Genomic DNA, 12,538 nt, shown 5'->3' on the forward strand with positions numbered 1-12,538 from the left:
CCTCATTCCTTCTTGACTCTTACAGTTAACGTATTTAAGGCTACAAAAGCTGTACCTTGTTAAAATACTCCAGCAAACATTACAACCAAGGATAGGTAATAAAAACATGATTGAATGTACCTTGGGCTCTCCCACCAGGGACAGCTGGTTCCCATCGACACACTATGGAGTGACACAAAGGATTCAAACATGAGGAGAAAAAGGAAGCTGTGTTAGTCCCAGTCAGCAGCTCAGAACCACCTGCCTGTTTACATCTGATGCACTGAGGAGTACACTCCCCCACCCTTCATGTCAGAGGATCACCACTCACAGAGGAGACAAGCCACTGTCTAACCATTAAATAGATACCCTGGGCAGGTGCCAGAAGTCTGTGCAATGCGGCAAGAGGCATATGGCTGAGGGTTGGCTCCTATCAACTCCAACTTCTGTGGGTTTCTACCATGCTACTCTGATAGAGACCAGGGCACAGTAGGAAGCATGGCTCCCCAGAGGGTCCGTCAGGACAGGACTCGGTACTCAGTCACTGCTAAGCTCAAAGCCTTCCACCATTCCCTTCAACACTGGGCCCAGTCACACGGTCAAGTCCATTCTTACACAGGAGGACACAAAGCCCTCCTTGGATTTGTTCAGACGTATTCCTCCTTCTTTTATGTTCCCCAAAACCTGCTGGTGTCCACTTACACATCCCAGCACTGTGCTGGGCCTAAAGGAGTAACTCGATACTTGGCACAGCTGGTTAATGAGCTGACCTTATCCCCCGATTCATGTCTCAAGTCTTCCAGACTACAGGAAAGTTTCTTCTGAGCCCTGGAGAAACACAGAAGGAAGGAATCATAGTGATGGGGAAGTACTGTGTATATGTCAATAAAGCACTGTTGGCCAATAAGGAAGCAAGATAGGACGACTCTGGATAGGAAAAACACAGGGAGTCAAGATGTAACTGCCATAGGGGTAAGAAGCCCGGAAACTTTTCTCCGGTAAGAGAAATACTTAGATTAACAATTATAGGGTAAATATTTAAGTCAGAGATAGCCAGTAAGAAACAAGCAAGGCCAACAGCTTCATAATTAATACAGCGTCTTGTGTGTTATTTGGAGACTACAACTTGGCAGAGCCCAGGTGACAGGTGGGGAAAAACCAAGCAGCTAGCAAGGAAAAGGCTTCTCTCTCTACACATAGTGACTATGGAAGGAGTCATGTGGTGTCATTCATGCATGTGGCATGTCAGATTCTTAACCAGCTTCCTGTCTTAGGCTTTGAGTAAAGATTAGATAAATCACCCTTTCAGTAGGTAACCCACATATAAGATAAGAGCTTGGGGAAAACCTGGCCCAACAGTTGAGTGGTACTAGTATTATATAACTACGCAGTCTCTCAGAGGAGCTGCAGTGTCTACAAACTCAAGGTGGAGGAAAAATGCTGGCGTTGGCTGGCCTTGAAATCCAAAAGTAATCTTGGCAGGAAGCTGCAGGCCCCTCCCTCCAAAGGAGGCAGGAAAGCCAGGCAGCCACAGCTTGAAGCATTGCCTAGGATCCTCCAGCCCTCCATCTTGGCTCTACTTGCCCTGAGCAGTCAGCTCAGGGGACCCATGTCATCATAAGGACTATTCTGATAAGGACATCAAATGCATAGTAAAGGGGCAATGTTACCAGGTGCCACAGAGCACATGGAGGGATGATAGCCAGCAAGTACCCTGACTGGTCAGTCAACGTCAGCAACTCTCAGCCTATGGGAGAGGAATCCCCTCAATAGCCAGGAGGATTGACACTGTGCCCAGAACCCTGGGGCTATGCTCACCACACCTGCCCAGTCACATTATGAACCCCAAGGAGAGTAAGATGTTCAATTTTCTTACCTGGTCTCCAACGACTTCTGTGGCAAAGGAGGTGGCATTGGGGTGGAAGAGCTGTCTTGTGGTGACACCTGATTCACAAACAGAAGAGCAGCAATGAAAGCCAGTTGCCATTTGGGAACCAAACTTTCCCCTTAATGATTGCTCTGAGAAATAGATTTCTGCCTCTTTCAAAAAAAAACCTCACCAGGGATCCAGTAATACACCAAGCCCTGAAAGACACTAGGCATATGAAGCCACCAGGGTCTAATCACTTTTTGTCCCTAAGCTCTAGACCCTAGACCTAAGTCTAGGTCCCAAAACCTGTTCTTCCATAGCTTGTCTCTTACCTTCTTTTATTCAGTGAGTCACTCCCCCATACTACCTAAAACACCTCCTTTTGGTTTACATGAGCCAGAGTCAAATTCTGTGACTTTCACTGAGAGGACCCTAGTGACACAGTCACTCAGCAGGTGTCCGCATCATCTGTTGCCTGCCAGTCCTATAGTAGGAATGAAGCAGAGCCCACACCAGGAGGCAGATTAATATGCAAGGATAAAGGAACTATGCCACCTGCTGCGGCACTGACACCAATGACACACATGGGAAGTGGGGGAAGAAAGTTCCCTCTCCATGGGTAGACTGTGACAAGGCTTCAGAGGGGAGAACACTGGGGCTGGATGTGGAGAAGTGAGAAGGGGTTCATTAGGAAGGTAAGAAAGAAAGCACCATCTCAGGGTGAGCCTGAGCCAACAGGATGACAGAACACAGTTCAGTCTTCACTGACGCAGTGGCCACAGAACCTGCCTCCCCTCAAGCATCAGGTCTTTCTGGCTTTCTCTAGGAAAATCTCTAACAGCATAGCATGGGGATTAAAAACCAGAGCTTGCTCGTCAGACAGATACGGGTTGAAGCCCCGTTCTGCTATCGACCTACATCTTACTCTCCTTGGGGTTCATAAGGTGACTTAGAGAGAATATTACTGACCCTCTCTGAAACTCTGTAGTAAAGCATTGTAGTAAAGTAAGAACCCATATAGGCTGTCATTAGAACTGAGCCACGCACACTGCTCATGTCAGTGACCACGAGACAAACCGAGCGAGTTCTGATTACTACTCAGCTATAACCACCAGCAACTTAATATACTTTCATGGAGTCAATAATGGGGGGAGGGGGCTCACTGTATGACTTTTGGTTCTTCCTTAAAGAAATGATTAAGCTGGACTGTTAAACAATCATTTGCAGTTTGATCTCTCTAGAGCTCATAAGTCTATTGACCCTGGTGTAGCATCTACCCCCCATCAAGGCCTCAGTCTATGAACTTGTTTATCTGTGTTTAGCCAAGTTCTAGAGAGTGACACAGTAGGACTAGATTTTAAAGCAAAGAAAAGAAACTCCACGAGCCAGTTAGAGGGGCTGACAGAGGCATGTGAGAAGCAGGAATACACTGCTGTGGGATATGCCTGTGTCTCTCTGGTCCAGACAGACTCACTCGTTCATTAAATATGTTGAAATCTACCGGGAATAAGTCATGATTACAGAATCTAGAGAATCCTTGGTAAATAAAACACAAAACACTACCCTTGTTCTGTGCTACATGCCAGAGAGGAAAGATAAACAGAAAGCCAACTAAAGAGGAAAATTCCTGTCCTTCAGAGTTCCAGTGGCCACCATGCTGTCCTGAGCCTGGGTTCTTGTTCCCTAAACCTTCTTGCCAAAGCTTGAGGATCATTCCCTGGACTGAACTATTCATAAGTTAAGATAAATAATGGACAGGTGCCTCCCAGATGCCTCTCTAGGTCAAGGCAAGCTGCCAAAGACAAGTAAACTGCACACTTTGGGAAGAAATGTGCTACCTCTTGTTTCACTACTTCCTCTGAGTTTTTATTTGTAGCGTTCCATTTTCTGAAGCTTCCCTCCATTTCATCTTCATTGACTGAGAGGGTTCTCTCCGAAGGCCCTGGAAATAGTAAAGCAATGGTGGTAAATCACTATTGTGAGACAAAACCCCCATGGTGTTTGTTCTTCAACAACAAATACTGAGGATTGCTTGGGAGTTTGGCTCATCCTGTCTCAAAAACAAAAAGACTAAGACACAAGCAAAGTGTTCTGGTTTGAGTATGGCATGTCCCTGTTTGGTTCTCAGCTGGCACTGCTATTTGGGGAGGCTGGGAGGCCTTTCAGAGGTGGAGCCTCACTGGAGGATGTGGGCTGCTGGGCCGAGAGGCGATCCTTGGAGGTTTCTGCTCAGCCCATTTCTGTCCAGTCCTTCCACTTCCTGGTCAACTAGAATAGAGGTGTCCCTATACACTCCTGATACCATGTCACACTGTGCCTTCAAACTGTGACTCAAGTAAATTCTTCCTCCCTTATCACACTTGTTGTTGGGCATTTGATTAGAACAAAAAAAAAAAAAAAGAAACAATTACTACATAAAGAGACAGTAATAGTGTGATTGGGAAAATTCTTCAAGACATCTAATCAAGGGCTGCCATGAAGGTCACTTTAAAGTCAAAGTTCATCCTTGGAACAGAGATAAGCCACTTCCAACTTTCTTATTTCTTGGTCAAGGGCAATTGGATCCCATGAGGTATTTGGGCCAAGATAACAAAGAATTAAAGAGGCTGAGACATTTGTGTGGAGCCTGGCAGGAATCAGTCAGTTCCTATCCCAACAGAGACAAGGTTTGTTTCCAAACCGAATCAGTAGCTCAGCCAGAATCAGACATCCTACAAACAACTCTCCTGTGTCAAGTAATTACTCCTGCAAGGTCTGCAGTGAGGGCCAGTCCCATTGCATGAGCCACAAGTGCCCCTCTGTGATTATATGAATATAAGCATTGTTTATATGCTGCACTGGTCTGGGTGGTAAATACGAAATACAAGCCTTTCTATGGCAACCTGGGTACCTGGAAACTCATGGAAGCCCCCATGTTATCTTTTGTATCTCTAGAGAACTTCAGATCCTGTAACAAACACAAAATCTCTGAAGCCCATGAGGGCTCTGACTGACCCAGTTTGACTCCATGGTCTCTACAAGATCCCAAGAAGACAGACTGAGACTCCCTCATGGTGAGGAATCCCAGGAGCCAAAACTGAGTGCTGTGTTTTCTTGGGCAGTTCCTAGAAGTTTCATTTGATGATATTTCTAAGAATCACCATCTGCACCATCCTAGAGTCTACACAGATCTGCTCTCCAATACATCTCCAATCAGGGGACAAAGGAATTTCGCCTGTCTCTAACACAGAAGATGAAATAACTTTCGGGGGAAATGAGGTTCCTCCTCCTCTTACCCTGAGTTGCCATCACAATCTCCTTCACCCTTAGGTACTTGTTCAACAGTCCTGTAAGCTCCTCTATCCGGCGGTCCTGCCATGGTATAAGAGCAGATCAAGATTAATACCACCACCAATCCCTAGTTAGCTTCGTATAGAACATAATGAAGAAAATCCCGTAAGACCAAGGACCCCCAAAAGAAAACATCAGGGTCCATCTGGCCCTAGTGTCTGCCTCACTGGCATCCATAGACACTCAAAGCACTATCTGAAGGTGTAAGTCAGCAGTCACTGACATACCCTTGAAGAGGCAGAAATATACCTCTCTGCCTCCTATGCTCCTAAAACAGCGTGAATGAAGAATGCCCCTGACTCCTGTGTCACCCTCTGGAGCTACACACATAAGACATATCCCAGTATCCTCACCTGTCCCTTGGTAGTCTGAAGCATTTTACACAACAGAGTGTATTCCAAAAGAGGGTCCTTTCTTTCAAGGCTACAGTCTGGGCACTTAGGTCACATAGATGCTGGAATATGTGGGTAGCCTGTTATCCACTACGACCCTGTGCAAAATTATCTAAGAATTTTGAGTTTCTTTCTTTACCTGAGAATGTGGGACTGTTTACATTAGCTAAGTGTTTCTCAATGTAAGGCTGTGGTTATTTTACGATTATACAAGAGTCAGACATGAAGACTATAAGGGAGCAGGATAGAAGGCACTGCATGCTGCCAGGTGTCTATGATAGTTCTGCTGTGAGGAGAAAACTGCACGCAGTGCTGAGTTTTTAAGAGTTCTGACATTATTATTTTTTCAGCACACCACCATGAACAGGCAGGGCTCTAAGCTGCCTTTGGGAGACTGAGTTTGGGTAAACTTCTCAGCCACATAAACAAGAACTAAAGTTGAATCTCCTGAGAAAAGCTGTTATCCTAATATACACTGTCAATGTTAGTATGCCGTTGTGCAATAGAGCAGACACCAGAAGAGACCAAATAGAGTTAGAGGTGCCTGCAAAGGAAAGGACAGGGTATCACAGTGATTATCTCACCTTATCCTCATTGGCAACCAGCAGTGTTTCCATCCCCATTTTCAGGCGGTGGATTTCTTGGTCTGAAAGAATTGACATGCAAAAGGAATTATTTGTACAAATGCTGACAGCTATTGCCATATCCTGATGGGCCTCAAGGTCAAACATAAAGATTGACCAGTGAATGCGGCTCCTTTTTATTTGCTGAAAGAACCTAGGATGGTGTCTGGCACAGCGGGTTTCATTAGATTTTTGTTAAATTCATTTGTGAATAACCTAGTGTTTTGTCTTCTCTTTTAGAGAGGCATCTAGGGGCAAAACAAAAATAGCATTTACTCAAAAGTGACAGAGAGGAATCATAACCCTTTCACAAACAGCATCTCCTAAGAACATAAATATTCATATTCTATGGAGACATATGCCGAGGACCCTAACTAAGTTAGGGGAAAACCATGCAGTCAGACAAACTAGAAACAGAGGAAATTTTTATAAAATAAAATCCAAAACAATTTATAGATGATAAATGGACACTGGGCATTATACAAAGGCTTAGTATTTGGTTAAATTTAAAATTGTAAAATCTGACTGAAGAAATGTTTATATATAGGAATGGAGTTACATGCCTATAATCATAACTCTTATAATCATAACTCTTCATGGGTGAGGTAGAAGATCCAAGGTCTGAGGCCTGCCTGGGAAACTTATGAAGACACCATCTCAAAATAAAAAATTTTTTCCTTAAAAAAAAAAAAGGGTAGAGATATGGTTTAGTGGCAGAGTAATGTCTTCTATGCACAAGGCCTTGGGCTCAGTCCAAAACCAAAAGGAAAAAAAAATTAAGGGAAAAGGGACAGAGAGATGGCTCCCTGAGTAAATGCAGTTGCCACTAAGCCTGATAATGTGAGTTTGAGCCTCAAGATCTACATGGTGGAGAGAAGTGACTCGCACAAATTATCCTCTGATATCCACATACATAGCCATTCTCCTTAACATACATAGTATGCTTGTCTCAATTCTCCAAGAATCTAGAAAGATCACATACATCCTGGCTCCTCTATTAGCTACCTGGATGTTGAACAATGTCAGTCCTATGGACTGCTACCACAGTTTCATCTTATCTTGGCCTCAGCATGGCCTGGCTTGAATTTCCAGCTGGAGTGAAAACATTTTGTAGCCTTGTAATAGTAAAACTGAGCTTGAAAAAGGAATTGATGACCATCAGGCTTATTCCTCCCCATCCTTTAGCAGGTATCTTCTTCTCTTAGGCTGTCATTTATGCTCAGCTAGGTTTGGGTTCTGGCCATTGCATCCATATTTAACAGTCATTATCTGGAATTACCTTCCCGCCCTCATGCTGACCCCTAAGACTCCACTGGCTGTGAGAATGAGCTCTAATAACTCTTCCCAAGAGGCTGCTGAATTTGAAAGTAACAGAAGAAGAATCACTCACTTGAAGCTGGGTAGCCAGGAGGAGCTTCCTGGGAAATGACATTTAAGTAGGACTCTAAAGATGACAAGGAAGTAACTTTCTTCTTCAAGCTTGGGGCCTTGTACAAATGTCAGGTGGATGAACTGCTAACCCTTCTATTTGGTGGTAACATCAAGGCAAAGCCTTCCAATCCCAGAAGTCAAGTGGTTTTAGGGAAAAAAGCTCCAGAGGGGGCTACCTGGGGCTGCACAGAGCTTCAGTCAACATTGTGAGAAGAGCCTTCAGAGATGAGTGTTCTAGATAAGGTAGGGGCATGACAATGATACCACACCAGAGCTCAGCTTCACAGGCAAGCAGCATGTACACATAAGCACATGCTCACATATATTTATGCATGTGCATGAACATTAGCACACCACGTATGCAAGCACACATGTTACTCACGTACACATGTCCACTTATAAGAGTGGGCTCAGGGGCAAAATTAACGTGTTCCGTCGCCATCAATTTAGTTACCTCGCTCTGCATGGTCACTGTGGAGAGCTGCACTCCGGGAGAGCTGGCTGTGAAGACGCTCAATTTCTGCATCTTTTAGGGCCACCTGTTCTTGCAGCTGGGCTACCTCAGCCTGAAGAAACAACAGAGAGTCCCTTCCAGGTCAGAGAGAATTCTAGATCCTTACAAAGCACCTCATGTCATAGCACAGAACCCATTGGGCCCCAAGAGACTACAGGAGTAAAAGACATAGGTAAGGAGTGAGAGCATAACTACCATCTCCATTGGGTGGAACCCAGCAGAATGATCCCACTCACCTACCTACCATAATCTTGCTCTGTCTCTTCATTCCCTTATCTAATCAAGCTCTTTCTCTTCCCTGCTCTGAGTAAAACTGAGGCCATTGGTAAGGCTCTGTCCCTGCTGCACAGTTGGACCACCAATTCTGCATGTGGTCTTTCCTCTCCCAAGATATACATACTCATTTAGATATGCTATTCTAACAATCATATATAACTCCATCTTTCTACCACGCTTGGAAATAGAGTGGAAATAAAATCACTACTGCTGATTTTGAGGTGAATTAAGAGTCCCCTCATTAGATACTTTCCTTTTGTACAGTCAGTACTTTTGCCCAACCTCCAGGCACAGTTGCATGCTTGCTGTGTGCATACATACAAGTTTTAGAGTGTGTTTGGTATGTATTTTTTTTAAGGGAAAACACATAAGTACACTGCACACAAATCCACACATGCACATCCTGGCATTGGCACTGGGCAGTTCCCATATCTCCACTATGTCTAACAGGTTACAATTCACACACAGAGCTATGCATGGTTATCCATGCTTTCCAGACTCTTTAGAAAATCAGAGCTCTTCCTGTCTCACTCCAAGAGGCTCTTTGGAGCCAAACAAATCTAGAATCTCTCACATCCCAGTTGGCTGACCTTGGACAAGTAATCGCCTGTGGGAAGACTACATAATATAACTTCTGAGTGATTAGGTCTAATACTTATCACATATTAAAGGCACAGTAAATGTTACAATTTTTCCATCCTGTTCTTTCCCTTAGGATAAATTTCTTGGAGCATCAACCAAGAAAGGGGTTAGAACTGAGCTCTGAGCCGTAGGACACTCAGCAAAGGCAGCTACCCGGCCCACTGTCATGTAGGAACCTAAACATATTCCAACTCTGGCTGCCATGGTATGACATGGGGTCCAAGTCAATCATTGGAGAACAGCAAAGAATCAAATGAGCAATGGTCCTATTGGCAACTCTTTTGCCTGCAGTAGAGAGAGGCGTACCTGCAGCTTTAGCCATGACCTTTGGGGCATGGCTACAGGTACGTGAGGGAGAGGAGAATAAATAGAGAGAGAAAGAGGGCTACCTGGCCCTCTCTCCTTGAATGCTGGCCATGTTTCGGGAGAGTTTCCCAGCTTCCCAGTTTCTCGTGTAAGTTACTTCTATCTGAATAAATATCCTACTACCTTTTCCCAGCATTCTTAGTGTGACTTGTTGACCCCTCATATTTGGTGTGTGTCAGACCGATTCACCCAGCCCCCAAAACTCGATCTTGGTGAGGTCAGCCTCCCACCCTAGGCGCCTCAATCCCTACAATTCCCCTTTTAGTTTAAAGCCTGCCAGGCCTTGGTCAGTGTTATGACTGAGTACCCTGCAATCACTGTTCTCACTACTTGCAAATCTCAGGTAGACCCATAAGAACCCATGGAGGATCGAGAATTCCTGATAATACTGGGAGAAAGCAAGAGCTTTCATGACTCCATGTGAAATCAGCCAATGACTATCCAGGCAAGGATGCTGTCTTAATTACTGTTCTACTGCTGTGAAGAGACACCATGACCAAGACAACTCTTATGAAAGGAAGCATTGAATTAAGGGCTTGCTTATAGTTTCAGAGGGTTAATCCATTATCATCATGGCAGGAAACAGACAGGCATTCTGCTGGAGAAGTAGCTAAGAGATTTACATTATGGTCCATAGGCAGGAGGCAGAGCAAGAAAGAGATTGGGCCTCAATGGGCTTTTGAAAACTGCCCATTATACATCTCGTCCATAAGACCACAACTCCTGATCCTTCCCTAAACAGTCTGCCAACTAGGAACTAGACATTCAAATATATGAGCTATGGGAACTATTCCCCTTCAAGAGATGCCACCTGAGTTCCTGTGCTCTAATGTAGAATGCCACCCACTCAGCCTGCCTGCTCCAAAGGAACTTCGCAGACCTCAGTCTCCATGCTTCTTCACAGGACTTCATCAGCCAGCCTGCTGCTCCAGTGCAGAGTTTTACTCACTCACCTAGTCTGCTCTGATGCAGAACTCCAATAGAGAGCTCCAGGCTGCATGCTAGCATTAATAGTATGAATGAAGACCACTCTTAAGAGACCTGGTATTCTTCAAACCTTCTCAATGGTTCTGAATAAACCTTCCCTTATACCCTCTAAATGGGACAGAGATGTAAAAGAAAGACAGGAGATGAAAGGTCAGACTTCCTTCCTGCAAAGCTCACTATGGAGCCCTGTCCCTCCACTCCAGGCCCTACCCAAAATCAAAAGAGCCAAGTCTGACTATTCCGTCCAGCTTACTGAGATGGGCAGCCACAGACCACACATCATTTGGGGTTCACGTTATCTGACTCACAGGCAAATGTGAAGCCCTATTGAGAACCATGAAAGCTATCTCAGCCATAAAAACCAGCACTCTGTTGCCAGAAGTCCAAAACAATCAGCAGCTGGGCAGTGAAGCTAAGATGGGTGCTCTGGGTTCCTTCAGGGCAGGAAATGACACTCTACATTCCTACAGGGCCTTGTCCTTACTAAACTCAAGTGACAAACTCTGCTTGCATTGGAGATGAGTCACCTTTAGGGGTTGAGGAAGCTTACGGAGGAAACTGAACAGCCTACAAACACAGGGAGGATTTCAGGAGAAGGGCTCACTGCAGGAAGGGGAGGGAAAGCACAGACACGAGAGACCCAGGCCGGAACCTCACCCTGGCCACTTGAAGTTTTGTGGTCCTCACCAACAAACCAGCATCAAATACACCCAATGCATTTTCTGACTTAACAGAGGAAAGTGTACAAAGGGCTGGGTGGGTTCTGGCAGGAGGTGCTCCACACCTGGTAATCATTACAGACTCCTCAGCTGCCATCTCACAGGTCCACATGCCAAGGCAGAGACACATGCCAACGCAGAGAGCTTTCGTGAATTAAAATGAAAAGAGTTCCTTGGTTTTTCAACAAAGGGTGATGTGTGCAACTTCAAAGGTTTCACTGGGGCTGGACTTGCAGGAGTGAGCGCCGTAGTGGAAAGTTTTGAGCTTCTGGAAAAACAATGCTTCTAGTCTTGATGACACCAAAGCACAGCACACACAAGGCTGTCTGTGCTCAGACAATAGCAGGTCGCCAGGCGAGGCCTGACTGGCAGTGAGTGTGGGAGAGTTACTCAATCTCTTTAGGCCTCCATTTTATCATCTGTAAAATGGTTAAGTGTGTTGGTTTTGTGGGTTTTTTTTGTTTGTTTGTTTTTTACATTTGAACATAAGAACATGATTATAAAACTAACAATGTGTTAAGCATTTTTTCAGTTATTAACTTAAGGAAGCATAAATTTTTAAGTGGAAAAAAGCACAATATACATTGTAAGTTGTCAGCACCAGAAACTGAGGAAGAAATGGAAGAGGGAAAGAAATGAGATGGGGAGAGAAAAAGAGGAAGGAGGACTACAGAGAAAAATACCTGGAAGAAAGGAAATATTAACAATGGTCATAGAGGCTTGGTGATCAGGATGGTTTTTATTTTCTTTCTTTTAAAAATGTTTTTAAACTTATTTTGTGTGTACAGGTGTCATGCCTGCATTGTCTATTTATGTACCACATGCAGGCAGTGATAGCAAAAGTCAGAAGAGGGTTTCATATTCCCTAGAAATAAAGTTATAGATGATAAGAACCGCTATATGGGTTCTGGTTATTGAACCTGAGTATCCTGGAAGGGCAGTTTGTGGTCTTTAACTGATGAGCCACCTCTTCAATGTCGTTATATAGCTGTAGTTGGCCTGGAACTTACAATGTAGAACAGGCTGGTCTCAAATTCACAGAGATCTGCCTGCCTCTGCCTCCTGAGTGCTGGGAGTATCACCACACTGCCCTCCTTTAATTTCTATTTTATGGTCTGAAATTTTTTACAATGAGAATTATTTTTTAATAATTAACAATTAACTTTGGAAAAATACAAACTCACAATAATTCTGTTCAAAAGTATGTGTCTGTGCACACACATGCACGCATGCATGCAAGAGAGAGTGCGCGTGCACATGGTTGCGTGTGCACGTGTTTGTGTGTAGACAGAGGACAAGATGGGTAGTTCCTCAGGAGATGGTCACCTTCTTCTTTGAAATACAGTATCCCACTGTGATCTGGGGTTCACCACTTAGACTAGGCTGGCTAGTCAGTGACTCCAGGGATC

General features: G+C 44.5%; 1 protein-coding gene across 9 annotated transcripts in view; it reads right to left on the reverse strand.

The window, feature by feature from the left end:
* Ppfibp2 (PPFIA binding protein 2) overlaps positions 1-12,538 on the reverse strand; it is a 139,705-nt gene that overhangs the window by 16,727 nt on the left and 110,440 nt on the right. For all 9 annotated transcript variants that reach the window (XM_040756744.1, XM_040756740.1, XM_040756749.1 and 6 more), the window contains 7 exons: positions 8,080-8,191; positions 6,156-6,217; positions 5,125-5,200; positions 3,688-3,791; positions 1,856-1,923; positions 750-807; positions 121-162 (listed from right to left, as the gene is read on the reverse strand). In XM_040756744.1, coding sequence (XP_040612678.1) covers positions 121-162; positions 750-807; positions 1,856-1,923; positions 3,688-3,791; positions 5,125-5,200; positions 6,156-6,217; positions 8,080-8,191 — 522 coding nt within the window. The remainder of the gene's footprint in view (positions 1-120; positions 163-749; positions 808-1,855; positions 1,924-3,687; positions 3,792-5,124; positions 5,201-6,155; positions 6,218-8,079; positions 8,192-12,538) is intronic.

Source organism: Mesocricetus auratus, unplaced genomic scaffold (assembly GCF_017639785.1).
Source record: "Mesocricetus auratus isolate SY011 unplaced genomic scaffold, BCM_Maur_2.0 Super-Scaffold_4256, whole genome shotgun sequence".
Taxonomy (NCBI): Eukaryota; Metazoa; Chordata; class Mammalia; order Rodentia; family Cricetidae; genus Mesocricetus; species Mesocricetus auratus.